Source organism: Ranitomeya variabilis, chromosome 4 (genome assembly GCF_051348905.1).
Source record: "Ranitomeya variabilis isolate aRanVar5 chromosome 4, aRanVar5.hap1, whole genome shotgun sequence".
In the NCBI taxonomy this organism is placed as follows: domain Eukaryota; kingdom Metazoa; phylum Chordata; class Amphibia; order Anura; family Dendrobatidae; genus Ranitomeya; species Ranitomeya variabilis.
Genome location: NC_135235.1, coordinates 661,076,717 through 661,093,880, shown reverse-complemented (window position 1 = coordinate 661,093,880; position 17,164 = coordinate 661,076,717). Strand labels below are relative to the sequence as shown.

General features: G+C 45.6%; 1 protein-coding gene across 1 annotated transcript in view; it reads left to right on the top strand.

Annotated features, from left to right (window-relative positions):
- Nucleotides 1-1,919: 1,919 nt before the first annotated feature.
- The window catches only part of LOC143767531 (oocyte zinc finger protein XlCOF7.1-like), a 43,144-nt gene continuing 27,899 nt past the window's right edge, over nucleotides 1,920-17,164 (top strand). The window contains exon 1 of the mRNA XM_077255943.1: nucleotides 1,920-1,948. Within this exon, the coding sequence (XP_077112058.1) occupies nucleotides 1,922-1,948 (27 nt within the window). The 5' untranslated portion in view covers nucleotides 1,920-1,921. The remainder of the gene's footprint in view (nucleotides 1,949-17,164) is intronic.

Genomic DNA, 17,164 nt, shown 5'->3' with positions numbered 1-17,164 from the left:
ACCCGGGTGCAGGAAAGGCTAGAAACACCTCTGCTACAGCAGCAGAATCTGCCGCCCCCTCTCTCCATTGAAGGCAGTGCCGCTTGAGGCAAAGCACTCAACTTGCCACATGGTAGCAGCGCCCGTGGGTCCAGGATTGGGAGATATGTTGCCAGTAGTGAGGAGAAGCAGAGAGAGACTGAGCAGGTGAGAGAAGGAGAGTGGGCGGCTTGTTTTGTGTTTTATTAGGAGAGATCTGAGGTTGAGGAGCAGGGATACTCACCAAATTCACCATTTTGAGATGTGCTCTTCATACTTGTTTGCTAGACCTGGAGCTGATGCACCAAGCTGGCAGACAACCAAGAGCAATATTCATGGGTCCACGAGCCACAAGTGACCCCTGCTGTATATTCTAAAAATCATTGTCTACACTGATGCTCATCCACAGGCTGGATGTCAAAGAATCGATTGCATGACAGGCACGGGGGGATTCAGTGAGCACCTGTCTGTCAGAGCGGTCCATCTGCTCACTGCGATTGTGTCACAGGGAAGCTGATGGCGCCTGGACTAACGTCCGGACCAGATTGCCAGCCCTAACACACGTCTCCGCCCTGTACACATGAAGAGCTCCACTCTCCATACACCTAGACAACGGCTCCGCTCCGTACACATGCGGCTCCACTCCATATATACAAGGCTCCACTCCATATACCTCGTACGGACACGGATCCTCCCCGTACACCCACAGCTCCGCCCCGCACAGCTCGTACACATGCGGTTCCGCTCCATACATCTCGTACACACGGCTTCACTCCGTACACCTCGTACACACACCGCTCCGCTCCGTACACCTCGTACACACACCGCTCCGCTCCGTACACCTCGTACACACACCGCTCCGCTCCGTACACCTCGTACACACACCGCTCCGCTCCGTACACCTCGTACACACACCGCTCCGTACACCTCGTACACACACCGCTCCGTACACCTCGTACACACACCGCTCCGCTCCGTACACCTCGTACACACACCGCTCCGCTCCGTACACCTCGTACACACACCGCTCCGCTCCGTACACCTCGTACACACACCGCTCCGTACACCTCGTACACACACCGCTCCGTACACCTCGTACACACACCGCTCCGTACACCTCGTACACACACCGCTCCGTACACCTCGTACACACACCGCTCCGTACACCTCGTACACACACCGCTCCGTACACCTCGTACACACACCGCTCCGTACACCTCGTACACACACCGCTCCGTACACCTCGTACACACACCGCTCCGTACACCTCGTACACACACCGCTCCGTACACTTCGTACACACACCGCTCCGTACACCTCGTACACACACCGCTCCGTACACCTCGTACACACACCGCTCCGTACACCTCGTACACACACCGCTCCGTACACCTCGTACACACACCGCTCCGTACACCTCGTACACACACCGCTCCGTACACCTCGTACACACACCGCTCCGTACACCTCGTACACACACCGCTCCGTACACCTCGTACACACACCGCTCCGTACACACACCGCTCTGCTCCGTACACCTCGTACACACACCGCTCCGTACACCTCGTACACACACAGCTCCGCTCAGTACCGTACACACACGGCTCCTCTCCGTTCACCTCGTACACAAGCGGGTCTGCTCCGTACACCTCGTTCACATGCGGCTCCACTCCGTGCACCTCATACACACGCAGCTCTGCTCCATACACCTCATATACACACAGCTCTGCTACATCCACACTGTAAACCCCTCCTGACCCAGCACATAAACTTCCCCTCATCCAGCACCATGACAACCAGCACAGCAGAGTCCTGCATACACTGAGGCCCCTGATCATGTGACCACTGACTCCTCCCCTCCTGTGACCTCATCACAGGTCCTGTGCGCACAGAGCAGCCATATATGTGGTGTGCGGCTTTGCAGGTGGAGGTAGGTGCTGGAGATTCCCCATTACTGGGGGTCGGGGGGCAGTAACAATGGGCGTGCGCTAGCCATGTGCCGTCATTGAGTGATGGACCCTGGAACGCGGGCTGCAGCGTTTCCGGGTCCGTCACTGCTAGCGCAGATAGAGCTAGCAGATGCTCTACCTGCGCTAGCTATGTGACAAGTCGGCACTTGCGTTAACAGCAGCCCGTTAACGTATGTGCTGAACGGGCTGCTGTTAACGCAGTGTGAACCCAGCCTAAGGCTAGGTTCAGATTGTGTTAAGTACATACCGTTTAACGGATCCGTTAAACGCATGTACAGAAATGAGCCAAATTTGTTGAAAATTTGGCTTCACGTTAACGCACCTGACTGCGTTATGTCATTCTGATGTCCGTTCGTGAAGCATCCGTTTGTCTGCCTTCAGGCACTGAATAAAGTTGTTTTTTTCTCCTTTTGTCAGCGTCGAGTGTGGGTGCATACACATTCTCCATTTTGAAAGCATTGAGTGAACTTCTGCTAGCAAGATGTTTGTGTCTGAGCTCGTTAGATTTCGCTTGATGCAGTTGCGACTTCGGCAGAGAAAGCGTATTTCCCAAAGGAGATATTGGATCCATGAAGTGAATTTTTTACGGAATACATATGGTGCCTTTCACACCCTGTATGTTCAGCTGCAGGCCTGTTCACAATGTGTTGCAGAGTCTCTCCTCCTAAAAATGGCTGAAATCATATTTCCTCTCACATGACCACATGGACCACCCTCATTAACGCAATTCAAACGTATGGTTTATTTGGAAATTTTGCATGATTTGCGTCTGGCTGCGTTTGCAATAGCCTTCAATGGCAGAATTGACGCTTCCGTTACTCTTGCGTTAGCTTGACCGGACCCGAAAACGCTGCAAGCCGCGTTCGAAGGTCCGTCATAAAAAAACGGAATGTGGCAAACGCATGCCAATTTTGACATGCGTCACGATTAGTGTTGAGCATTCCGATACTGCAAGTATCGGGTATCGGCCGATATTTGCGGTATCGGAATTCCGATACCGAGATCCGATACTTTTGTGATATCGGGAATCGGTATCGGGATCGATATTAATGTGTAAAATAAAGAATAAAAATAAAAAATATTGATATACTCACCTCTCCGACGCAGCCTGGACCTTAACGATGTAACCGGCAGCTTCCGTTCCTAAGAATGAGCGCTTGAAAGACCTTAGATGACGCCGCGACGTCATCTAAGGTCTTTCAAGCGCTCATTCTTAGGAACGGAAGCTGCCGGTTACATCGTTAAGGTCCAGGCTGCGTCGGAGAGGTGAGTATATCAATATTTTTTATTTTTATTCTTTATTTTACACATTAATATGGATCCCAGGGCCTGAAGGAGAGTTTCCTCTCCTTCAGACCCTGGGAACCATACAGGATACCTTCCGATACTTGGTGTCCCATTAACTTGTATTGGTATCGGCGATATCCAATACTTTTCGGGTATCGCCCGATACTATCCGATACCGATACTTTCAAGTATCGGACGGTATCGCTCAACACTAGTCACGATGCGTCATACAATGCAAGTCTATGGGTGCGTTACAATGTCCGTTACATTGCGTTTTCACTACTTAAAAACGTGTCCGTTAGAAGGACTCCCCTAGCGCAATGTGAACCTAGCCTAAAGGTACCGTCACACTAAGCGACGCTGCAGCGATAGCGACAGCAATGCCGATCGCTGCAGCGTCGCTGTGTGGTCGCTGGAGAGCTGTCACACAGACCGCTCTCCAGCGACCAGCGATGCCGAGGTCCCCGGGTAACCAGGGTAAACATCGGGTTGCTAAGCGCAGGGCCGCGCTTAGTAACCCGATGTTTACCCTGGTTACCAGCGTAAAAGTTAAAAAAACAAACAGTACATGCTCACCTGCGCGTCCCCCAGCCTCTGCATCCTGACGCTGACTGAGCTCCGGCCCTAACAGCACAGCGGTGACGTCACCGCTGTTGCTTTCACTTTCAGTTTAGGGCCGGCGCTTTAGTGTCAGGAAGCAGAGGCTGGGGGACGCGCAGGTGAGTATGTACTGTTTGTTTTTTTAACTTTTACGCTGGTAACCAGGGTAAACATCGGGTTACTAAGCGCGGCCCTGCGCTTAGTAACCCGATGTTTACCCTGGTTACCAGTGTAAAATATCGCTGGTATCGTCGCTTTTGCTGTCAAACACGGCGATACACGGCGACCTAGCGACCAAATAATGTGCAGACCTTCTAGCAGCGACCAGCAATTTCACAGCGGGATCCAGATCGCTGCTGCGTGTCAAATACAGCGATATCGCCATCCAGGTCGCTGCAACGTCACGGATTGCTGGCGATATCGCCTAGTGTGACGGTACCTTAACACGCGATCTGCCTGTGCAACACTGACAGATCTCATACAATGCAATACATGGGTATTGGAATGCATGAGACCAGTGATCATAGAAATGACAAGGACTAAGTAAAAAAAAAAAAAAAAAGTGATTTTTTTTTAAACTAGTAAAAAAAAAAAAATATATATATTAAACCAATAAATATGTATATTTATGTAAAAGGAATAAATTAAACGTATTTGGTATTGCCTGTCACACTAGCTAACCCTTCAGTGCACACTGTAAAAAAAAAAAAAAAACACACACAAAGCTAAAAAATATGCTTTATCATCATGCCACTGAGCAAAAAGTGGACTAAAACGCGATCTAAAAGTCATATGGAAATAAAAATTGTAGTAATGGAAAAAACGGCTTCTTGTCTCGCAAAAAAGCAGCCGTCATACAGCTCCATCATTGGAAAAATAAAAAAGTTATAGCTATCAGAATAAAGCAATGCAAAAACAAATCATTGTAATCGTACTGACCCAAATAATAAAGCTCCTTATCAATTTTACCACACACGGAACTGCAATAAAAAAAACTATTCTTGATTTGCTGTTTTTTGTTTTTTTTTATTCTGTTTTATTCTGCCTCCCAAAAATCTGAATAGAAAGTGATCAAAAAAATATCATGTGCCCGAATGGTATCAATAGAAACGTAGACTCGTCTGGCAAAAAAAAGCCCTCACTTGGCTCTGTTAAAAAAAAAAAAAAAAAACACAAACATTTTTTTTGTGTGTGAAAGCGGCCAAACATAAAAAACAATATAAATCTGTTATCGCTAGCACCAACCTGAAGAATAAAGTCGTCCAATCACTTATATTGCATGAGGAATGGCATAGAAAATAAATAAAAACGATTCTTCACCGCCTGTTGATTTGTTTATTCTTCCTCCCAAATATCGCAGTAAGGACAACTGCACACATTCAGTATTTGGTGAGTTTTTTTGCCCCAGTATTTGTAAGCCAAAACCAAGAGTGGGTCATAAATGCAGAAGGGGTGCAAATATTTCTATTATGCTTTTGCTCTGACTGTTCCACTCCTGGTTTTGGCTTACAAATACTGGAGTAAAAAACTCACCAAATACTCAATGTGTGCACATGGCTCAAGGCTCACATTTATTCTGCGCTCTGCAGTGAGTTACAGCAGGGTTTCCGTGTAAATATTTGAAATACGTAATTCAGGTGGAACCACCGGCAGAAGATTCCCTATAATGAGGCAGATGGAGGCACTGTGGACGCCGTCTGACCTGTGTTCCAGTGGTGTCTGTCTTTTAGGCGTAAAAGAAAGACAACACTGCAGAGGCCAGACAGAGTCCAGGGTAACTCTGCTGTCTCATTGCAGTGAATGGATCCCTCATGGGTTTCATCTGAATCACGTCACTCGGAGTGCTCAGCGTAGAGCGCTGGATAAATGTAATCCAAAATGTTATGTAAAATGTTCCCAATATAAACTTCTACTCTATCCACAAAAAAAGCAATTCCCACTCAGGTTGATGGAAATATAGGGCGCTTCCACTTTAGTGATAGTACAAAGGTTCTGTAAAGGTGCTATAGCTCCTCCCTTCGTGAAAAGAAATTCAACAAATTCTGTGCTCCCAATTCCAAATGCCCCCCTCCCTTCTGAGCCCCAGAGTGTACCTAAATCACATGTTTGGCATTTCTGTAGTGAGGAGAGCCCACCTAATTTATGGGTGCATGTCTCCAGAAGCATGAGCTGGGCACAACGTACTGGTTATTACGATGTACTGTCACTGCAGCGGCAGTTTGCATTTTTCACTCAGCAACATCCACTACAGCTAGTTTCTGAAAAACACTTATGGAGTCAATATCATCACTATACCTGTAGATAAATTCCCAGAGGAGTGTAATTTCCAAAATGGGGTCATTTGAGGGGGGATTCTGCTCTTCTTCGGTTATGTATATGGAGTCCACAAACTATTCTACAATAATTTGTTCTCCAGGAGTCAAATAGCGCTCCGTCGCTCTCGAGTTTTGTCGGGTGGCTAAGCAGTACTGTACAGCCACATATGGGGTATTGTCAAGTACAGCAGAGATTGTCTGAGAAATTTTGGCACCATTTTTACCCATTTCCCGTGTGACAATGTAAAATCGTAAAATCTGGGGCTTAAAGGGACTCTGTCACCTGAATTTGGAGGGAACAATTTTCAGCCATAGGGGCGGGGTTTTCGGGTGTTTGATTCACCCTTTCCTTACCCGCTGGCTGCAATATTGGATTGAAGTTCATTCTCTGTCCTCCATAGTACACGCCTGCGTAAGGCAAGATTGCCTTGTGCAGGCGTGTACTACGGAGGACAGAGAATGAACTTCAATCCAATATTGCAGCCAGCATGCAGCCAGCGGGTAAGGAAAGGGTGAATCAAACACCCGAAAACCCCGCCCCTATGGCTGAAAATTGTTCCCTCCAAATTCAGGTGACAGAGTCCCTTTAAACAATTTTTTTTGTGGTAAAAATGTAATTATTTTTTTCTTCAATGCCCAATGGTATAACATTCTGTGACACACCTGTGGTGTCAGTATGATCACTGCACCCCTAGATGAACTCATTGAGAGGTGTAGTTTGTAAAATGGGGTCACTGATTGGGGTTTCTACTGTTCTGGCACCTCATGGGCACTCCCAATGAGCCATGGTATCCTTAAACCATAACAGTAAAATCTGCACTATAATATGGCGCTCCTTCCCTTCTGAGCTTTGCACTGTGCCTCAAAAGTTGTTTTTGACCACTTATGGGGTATTGATGAACTCCTGAGAAATTGTGTAACATATTGTACTCTTTATTTTCTCCTATTGCCACTTTTGAAAATTGCAAACTTGGGGTCAGAGCAACATTTTAGTGGAAAAATAGTAATATTTCATTTACTCAGCCCAATCTTATACAATGTTATACAAGTTTGTGAATTGCCTGAGAGGTAAGAATACTCACTACTCCCCTACACTCCCTGACAGAAGTTATGTCGCTTATCTATGTTATGTAAATAGAAGCTTATAACCTGACGTTAAATTCATCCATTGGTTGTATAAATTATTCTTTTGAAAGCTGAAACCCTCCGAAATGTGGTTTAGGTTAAGTAAATAAATTGGCATCAATGCAGAAATATTGATCAGTTAATGGACACAGAATGGTCAGATTTCGGCAAAACAAAAGTTTTGTCGCCCACAGAAAGTAATGTGATATTCAAACAAATAATTAACATACAAATATGTTGCATAACATTGGTGAATGAACTTGTGGTGCTATTAGAGTCATATTTAATATTTTGTGTGACTTCCATGAGCTTGAAGGACTGCATCCATGCAGTTCAACAATGATTCATACAATTTATTAATGATATCATCAGGAATAGCAAAGAATGCAGCCTTACATGCCTCCCAGAGTTCATCTAGATTCTTTGGTTTTGTCTTCCAAGCTTCCTCTTTCATCCTACCCCAAACATGCTCAATGATGTTCAAGTCTGGTGACTAGTGTTGAGCGATACCGTCCGATACTTGAAAGTATCAGTATCGGAAAGTATCGTCCGATACCGGCAAAGTATCGGATCTAATCCGATACCGATACCCGATACCAATACAAGTCAATGGGACTCAAGTATCGGAAGGTATCCCTGATGGTTCCCAGGGTCTGAAGGAGAGGAAACTCTCCTTCAGGCCCTGGGATCCATATCAATGTGTAAAAGAAAGAATTAAAATAAAAAATAGGGATATACTCACCCTCCGACGCAGCCTGGACTTTACCGCCGTAACCGGGAGCCGTTGTACCTAAGAATGCGCGCTTGAAGGGCCTTAGATGAGGTCACTGCGCTCTGATTGGTCCGTAGCGGTCGCGTGACTGCTACACGACCAATCACAAAGCAGTGACGTCACCTAAGGTCTTTCAAGCACTTGAAATACCTTAGAAGATGTCCGCAGCTTCTGATTGGTCGCGTAGCGGTCGCGTGACCGCTAGGCGACCAATCACAATGCAGTGACGTCTTCTAAGGTATTTCAAGCGCTTGAAAGACCTTAGGTGACGTCACTGCTTTGTGATTGGTCGCGTAGCGGTCACGCGACCGCTACGGACCAATCAGAGCGCAGTGACCTCATCTAAGGCCCTGCAAGCGCGCATTCTTAGGTACAACGGCTCCCGGTTACGGCGGTAAAGTCCAGGAGCCGCCGGAGAGGTGAGTATATCCCTATTTTTTATTTTAATTCTTTATTTTACACATTGATATTAATCCCGATACTGATTCCCGATACCACAAAAGTATCGGATCTCGGTATCGGAATTCCGATACCCGCAAGTATCGGCCGATACTTGCGGTATCGGAATGCTCAACACTACTGGTGACTGGGCTGGCCAGTCCTTGAGCACCTTGATCTTTTTTGCCTGGAGGAGCTTTGCTGTAGAGATGGATGTATGAGATCGAGCACCATCCTGCTGCAGAATTTGACCCCTTTTATTATTTGGAATATAAGAGGTAGCTAATACTTCTTGATATTTTAGGCTATTGATATTGCCTTCCACCTTGCAAATGTTTCGCACACCCCCCATACTGAATGTAACCTCAGACCATGATCTTTCCACCACCAAGTTTAACTTTTTTCTGGGTGTATTTTGGATCCATACGGGCTCCAGTAGGTCTCCTGCAGTATTTGCAGTGGCTGTGGTGGAATTCTACTGAAGATTCATCAGAGAAATCCACCTTCTGCCACTTTTCCAGTGTCCATCTGTTTAGCGGGCTGTGAGACTTTGCAAATGCCACACGGTTTTTTATTTGCCTTTTTTTGCCTTTTGTTTAGTGCTGGCTTCTGGACACTGATTCGACCATGGAGGCCATTTCGAGACAGAATCCTGCAAACAGCTGACACAGGGACTTGAGGTGACCGAGCCTGTTGGAGCTCTGCTGCAGTGGAAAAGGGGCTTACTTTGGATTTTCTAACCAACAAACTTTCCTCCTGAGCAGTTGTCTTGCGGCGTCTGCAGGACCTGGGCTTGTCAAACACATCTCCAGTCTCTTCAAATCATTTTTTAATTCTTTGTACTTGACGCTGAGACACATTAAAGGTGCCAGCCACCTCTGTAGTGCATCTGGACTTCAGCCTCTTGATAATCCAGGCTTTGGTCGCAGGGTGGATTTTTGGCATGTTGTCAGAGCTCAAGTTGCAGTTCAAGTGAAGGTCTGGGGTGCTGGGTTTCTTTTTATACACACAAACTAATTAACTGATCATATACTGAGCACAGGTGAGGATGTACACTAGGATTGGGTGCATTATATGACCAGGCGACAGAACTTTTGTCTTGCCAAAATCTGACCATTCTATGTCCATTAACTGATCAATATTTCTGCATTGATGACAATTTATTTTCTTAACTTAAACCACATTTTGGAGGGTTTCAGCTTTCAAAAGAATAATTTATTAAACCAATGGATGAATTTAACATCAGGTTATAAGCTTTTATTTACATAACATGCATAAGTGACATAACTTCTGTCAGGGAGTGTAGATGAATTCCTTGAAAGGTGTAGTTTACAAAATGTGATCAGTTGTGGGGGTTTCTGCTGTTGTAGCATATTAGGACGTTACAAATGTGACATGGTATCTGCAACCTATTCCAGCCAAAATAGCACTCAATCCCTTTCCAGTCCTGCTGTGTGGCCAAGCAGTCATTTTCCAACAAATATGGGGTATCAGCGTACTTAGGAAAAATTGCACAACAAATTTTGGCTTCCAAAAATTGGGGCTAAAACATTTTTGCGAGACAAATGTGATTTTTTTATTTTTATGGCTGAATATTATAAAATTCCGTGAAGCTCCTGAGGGTTCAAGGTGCTCACCACACATCTAGAAAAATTGCTTGAGAGGTTTCCAAAATGGAGTCATTTGTGGGGGTTTCCACTGTTTAGGCTATTCAGGGGCTCTCCAAACACGACATGGCATTGGCTATCGATTCCAGCCAATTTTGTATTCCAAAAATCAAATGACGCTCCATCCCTTCTGAGCCCTGAAGTGCGCCAAAACAGCAGTTTTCCTTTACATATGTGTTATCTGCATACTCAGGATAAATTGCACAACAAATATTCTGCAACTGATGCATGTGGGTGAGATGTGTCCGAGGGATGTGAACACTGATCTCTGTATAAGCAATGGCCGATAGTGTTACTCGCTAACTTGTGCTCCTATTCTTGATGAGCTGCACGTGAGTAGTCCAAAAGGATGATGCAGTGAGGAATTCAACAGGTTTTATTCACAGTACATTGATGAAATGAGGTGAGATATCAGGGAAGATGAAGGGATGAAGATGACGTAGAAATTAGAACTGAAGGTTAGAGCTGGTATTAGAAGCACGAGATTACAGCTGATATATTGAAGCACGAAGTTAGCTGTAAAAAGAGAATCCTTTCTCAGTTGTGAAGCTTGTGCTGTCCAAGATGGCACTGACCACAAAAAGGAAGTGTGTTAAAGATAAGAGGAGTTGCAGAAAGAAAGGTATTATGGGTAAAACACAGTAATACATGACCACATAATATAATAACGTCCAGTAGACGGCAGCAAAGTACAAGAAATACAGTAGATAATAGAATTAAATCATATAACATTAGGCAAGTGTCCCTGTAATGGCTGAAAGTCTTTGCAAAAGATTAGCTAACAGAACAACAAATTTTGGGGTCCATTTTTTCTTACTACCCTTGTGAAAATCAGACATTTGGGGGCTAAAATAAAATTTTTGTGGGAAAAATGTGTTTTTTAATTTTCACAGCTCAACAAAATGGGGAGTTCCCACTGTTTAGGCACATCGGGGACCCCCAAAAGCGACACGGCATCTGCTATCGATTCAAGCCAATTTCGCATTCGAAAACTCAAACGGTGCCCCTTCCTTTCTGAGCCCTGCTGTACACCGATACAGTAGTTTTACACCACATATGGGGTATCTTCATACTCAGGAGACATCGCACAACAAATTTTATGGTGCATTTTCTCCTGTTACCCTTGTGGAAATGAAATATGTGGGGCTAAAGTAACATTCTTGTGGGAAAAAGTTAAATGTTAATTTTTTCCTTCCACATTTTATTAATTCCTGTGAAGCACTTGAAGGGTTAATAAACTTCTTGAATGTGGTTTTGAGCACCTGAGAGGTGCAGTTTTTAGAATGGTGTCACTTTTTGGTATTTTCTGTCATATACTGTAGGCCCCTCAAAGTCACTTCAAATGTGATGTGGTCCCTAAAAAAAAAGGTTTTGTAAATTTCATGGAAATGAGAAATTGCTGATCAACTTCTAACCCTTCTAACTTCGTAAAAAAAAAATTGTTTCAAAATTGTGCTGATGTAATTTAGACTTGGTAAATGTTTTCTAGGAACTATTAAAGAAATATGTTTTAAGGGCATAAAAATTAAAAGTTTTGACCAAATTTCTGATATTTTCAGAAATAAATAAAAGCCATATTATTATTATTATTATTATTATTTATTTATATAGCACCATTAATTCCATGGTGCTGTACATGAGAACGGGGTTACATACAGAGTTATAGATATCATTTACAGTAAACAGGTTTACAGTGACACACTGGTACAGAGGGGAGAGGACCCTGTCCTTGCGGACTTACATTCTATGGGATAGTGGGGAATAGACAGAATGTAGGGGCGAGGCGGCGGCAGCTCTGGCGGTGTTGAGGCGGTGGCTCGGTTATTGTAGGCTGTAGGCTTTCCTGAAGAGATGGGTTTTCAGGTTCCGTCTGAAGGATCCGAGGGTGGTGGATAATCGGACGTGTTGAGGCATGGAATTCCAGAGGATGGGGGATATTCAGGAGAAATCTTGGAGGCGATTGTGTGAGGAACGAATAAGTGTGGAGGAGAGTAGGAGGTCTTGGGATGAACGAAGATTACGTGAGGGAAGATAGTGGGAGATTAGTTCAGAGATATAGGGAGGGGACAGGTTGTGGATGGCTTTGTAGATCAGTGTTAGTAGTTTGAACTGGATTCGTTGAAGGATTGGGAGCCAGTGGAGGGATTTGCAGAGGGGAGAAGCAGGGGAGTAGCGAGGAGAGAGGTGGATTAGGCGGGCAGCAGAGTTGAGGACAGACTGGAGTGGTGCCATATCTAACAAATTTTACCATGGTCATGAAGTACAATATTGTAACTATTGTAAATACAGATTTACCGTATATACTCGAGTATAAGCCGACCCGAGTATAAGCCAAGGCATCTAATTTTGCCATGGAAAACTGGGTAAAGCTTATTGACTCGAGTATAAGCTGGGTATGTATTGTCCCCTCATCCCTTTCCTGCTCTGTGTGGCTCCCCCTGTCCTGTCCTGGTATGTGGCTCCCCCATCCTGTCCTGCTATGTGTGGCTTCCCCCATCTTGTCCTGGTATGTGTGGCTCCCCCGTTTTGTCCTGGTGTGTGGCTCCCCTGTTTTTTCCTGGTATGTGTGGAAACCCCGCCCTGTACTGGTATGTAGCTTGTTATGGACCTGGTGGTTAGGAGCACCCGGAATGACCTGATGAGTAAACTAGTAATAGGAACAAGCTCTGGGAAAGTGGGAACTCTGCTGACCGCAAACCCTACTCCTATAACACAAACTAGAAATAGCCGTGGAGCGTACCTAACTCTCCCTAGACGCCTCTTCACAGCCTAAGAGCTAACTACCCCTAAAGATAGAAATAGAAGCCTAACCTTGCCTCAGAAATTCCCCAAAGGTAAAGGCAGCCCCCCACATATATTGACTGTGAGTTAAGAGGAAAGTCACAAACACAGGAATGAAACAGGTTTAAGCAAAGGAGGCCAGACTTCACTAAAATAGTCAGAGGATAGAAAAGGGAACTATGCGGTCAGCACAAAAGACTACAAAAACCACGCAGAGTAAGCAAAAAGACTCCCCACACCGACTCACGGTGTGGAGGTGCCACTCTGCACCCCAGAGCTTCCAGCTAGCAAGGGAATATCATGATAGCAAGCTGGGCTAGAAATTAGCAGTACTAAGAAATATATTCAGGAAGCAGTAACCACAAATGAACTAGCAAAGACTTAGCTTCTGCTGGAGTAGACAGGTCCTCAGAGAAGTCCAAGAGAGATCTGAACCAATACTGAAACATTGACAGCTGGCATCAAGTAACGATCTGAGTGGAGTCAAATAGGGAAGCCAGCAAGCAATAACGAGAGCAGCTGACAAAACCAACCTCAGTGACCAGCAGTTCCGCTCAAAGCCACCAGAGGGAGTCCAAGAGCAGAACTAACCAAAGTACCATTCATGACCACAGGAGGGAGTCCGAGAACGGAATTCACAACAGTACCCCCCCTTGAGGAGGGGTCACCGAACCCTCACCAGGGCCCCCAGGCCGATCAGGACGAGCCAAATGAAAGGCACGAACTAAATTGGCAGCGTGGACATCGGAGGCAACAACCCAGGAATTATCCTCCTGACCATAGCCCTTCCACTTAACCAGGTACTGAAGCTTCCGTCTCGAAATACGAGAATCCAAACTTTTTTCCACCACATACTCCAACTCCCCCTCAACCAACACCGGAGCAGGAGGATCAACGGAGGGAACCATAGGCGCCACGTACCTCCGTAACAACGACCTATGGAACACATTATGGATGGCAAAAGAAGCTGGAAGGACCAAACGAAATGACACAGGGTTGAGAATTTCAGAAATCTTATAAGGACCAATGAAATGAGGCTTAAACTTAGGAGAAGAAACCTTCATAGGAACATAACGAGAAGACAACCAAACCAAATCCCCAACACGAAGTCGAGGACCAACACAACGACGGCGATTAGCGAAACGTTGAGCCTTCTCCTGGGACAAGGTCAGATTGTCCACCACGTGAGTCCAAATTTGCTGCAACCTGTCCACTACAGAATCCACACCAGGACAGTCAGAAGGCTCAACCTGCCCCGAAGAAAAACGAGGATGAAAACCAGAATTGCAGAAAAAAGGCGAAACCAAAGTAGCCGAACTAGCCCGATTATTAAGGGCGAAGTCAGCCAATGGCAAGAAGGTCACCCAATCATCCTGATCAGCAGAAACAAAGCATCTCAGATAGGTTTCCAAAGTCTGGTTAGTTCGTTCAGTTTGGCCATTTGTTTGAGGATGGAAAGCCGAAGAAAAAGACAAATCAATGCCCATCTTAGCACAAAAGGACCACCAAAACCTAGAGACAAACTGGGAACCTCTATCCGACACAATGTTCTCCGGAATGCCATGCAAATGAACCACATGTTGAAAAAACAATGGCACCAAATCAGAGGAGGAAGGTAATTTAGGCAAGGGTACCAAATGGACCATCTTAGAAAAGCGATCACAAACCACCCAGATGACAGACATCCTTTGAGAGACAGGAAGATCTGAAATAAAATCCATGGAAACATGCATCCAAGGCCTCTTCGGGACTGGCAAGGGCAAAAGCAACCCACTGGCACGAGAACAGCAGGGCTTAGCCCGAGCACAAGTCCCACAGGACTGCACAAAAGAACGCACATCCCGTGACAAGGAAGGCCACCAAAAGGACCTAGCCACCAAATCTCTGGTCCCAAAAATCCCAGGATGACCAGCCAACACTGAGCAATGAACCTCAGAAATAACTCTGCTAGTCCATCTATCAGGGACAAACAGTTTCTCCGCTGGACAACGGTCAGGTCTATCAGCCTGAAACTCCTGCAGCACCCGCCGCAAATCAGGGGAGATGGCAGACAGAATTACCCCCTCTTTGAGGATACCAGCCGGCTCAGGGACTCCCGGAGAATCAGGCACAAAACTCCTAGAAAGGGCATCCGCCTTCACATTCTTAGAACCTGGAAGGTATGAGACCACAAAATCGAAACGGGAGAAAAACAGCGACCATCGAGCCTGTCTAGGATTCAACCGCTTGGCAGACTCGAGATAAGTCAGATTTTTGTGATCCGTCAAGACCACCATGCGGTGCTTGGCTCCCTCAAGCCAATGTCGCCACTCCTCGAATGCCCACTTCATAGCCAGCAGCTCCCGATTGCCAACATCATAATTATGCTCAGCAGGCGAAAACTTTCTAGAAAAGAAGGCACATGGCTTCATCACAGAGCCATCAGAACTTCTTTGAGACAAAACAGCCCCTGCTCCAATCTCAGAAGCATCAACCTCGACCTGAAAAGGGAGCGAAACATCTGGCTGACGCAACACAGGGGCCGAAGAAAAATGGCGTTTCAGCTCCTGAAAAGCCTCAACCGCCGCAGAGGACCAATTCACCACATCAGCACCTTTCTTTGTCAAATCAGTCAAAGGTTTAACCACACTAGAAAAATTAGCGATGAAGCGACGGTAAAAATTAGCAAAGCCCAGGAAATTCTGGAGGCTCTTCACAGATGTAGGTTGAGTCCAATCATAAATGGCCTGAACTTTAACAGGGTCCATCTCGATAGTAGAAGGGGAAAAAATGAAGCCCAAAAAGGAAACCTTCTGAACTCCGAAGAGACATTTAGACCCCTTCACAAATAAGGAATTAGCACGAAGGACCTGGAATACCATTCTGACCTGTTTCACATGAGACTCCCAATCATCCGAAAAGACCAAAATATCATCCAAATATACAATCATGAATCTATCCAGATACTTTCAGAAGATGTCATGCATAAAGGACTGAAACACAGATGGAGCATTTGAAAGCCCGAATGGCATTACCAGGTACTCAAAATGGCCCTCGGGCATATTAAATGCTGTTTTCCATTCATCGCCCTGTTTAATACGCACAAGGTTATACGCCCCTCGAAGATCTATCTTGGTGAACCAACTAGCCCCCTTAATCCGAGCAAACAAATCAGACAGCAGAGGCAAAGGGTACTGAAATTTGACCGTGATTTTATTGAGAAGGCGGTAATCTATACAGGGTCTCAGAGAACCATCCTTCTTGGCCACAAAAAAGAACCCTGCTCCCAACGGTGATGAAGATGGGCGAATATGCCCTTTCTCCAAGGACTCCTTTATATAACTCCGCATAGCGGCGTGCTCTGGCACAGATAAATTGAAAAGTCGGCCCTTAGGAAACTTACTACCAGGAATCAAATTTATAGCACAATCACAATCCCTATGATGGGGTAGGACACTGGATTTGGGCTCATCAAATACATCCTGGTAATCCGACAGAAACTCAGGGACTTCAGAAGGAGTGGAAGCAGAAATTGACACCAATGGAACATCGCCATGTACCCCTTGACAACCCCAACTAGACACAGACATTGATTTCCAATCCAATACTGGATTATGAACCTGTAGCCATGGCAAACCCAACACGACCACATCATGCAAATTATGCAACACCAAAGCGAATATCTTCCTGATGTGCAGAAGCCATGCACATGGTCAACTGAGTCCAGTACTGAGGTTTATTCTTGGCCAACGGCGTGGCATCAATTCCCCTCAATGGAATAGGTTACTGCAAAGGCTCCAAGAAAAAACCACAGCGCCTGGCAAACTCCAAGTCCATCAAATTCAGGGCAGCGCCTGAATCCACAAATGCCATAACCGAGTAGGATGACAAAGAGCAAATCAGAGTAACAGACAAAATAAATTTAGGCTGTACAGTACCAATGGTGACAGACCTAGCGAACCGCTTAGTGCGCTTAGGACAATCAGAGATAGCATGAGTGGGGTCACCACAGTAAAAACACAGCCTATTCTGACGTCTATGTTCTTGCCGTTCAATTCTGGTCAAAGTTCTATCACATTGCATAAGCTCAGGCCTCTGCTCAGAGGACACCGCCAAATGGTGCACAATTTTGCGCTCACGCAAACGCCGATCAATTTGGATGGCCAAGGACATTGATTCATTCAGACCAGCAGGCGTGGGGAATCCCACCAT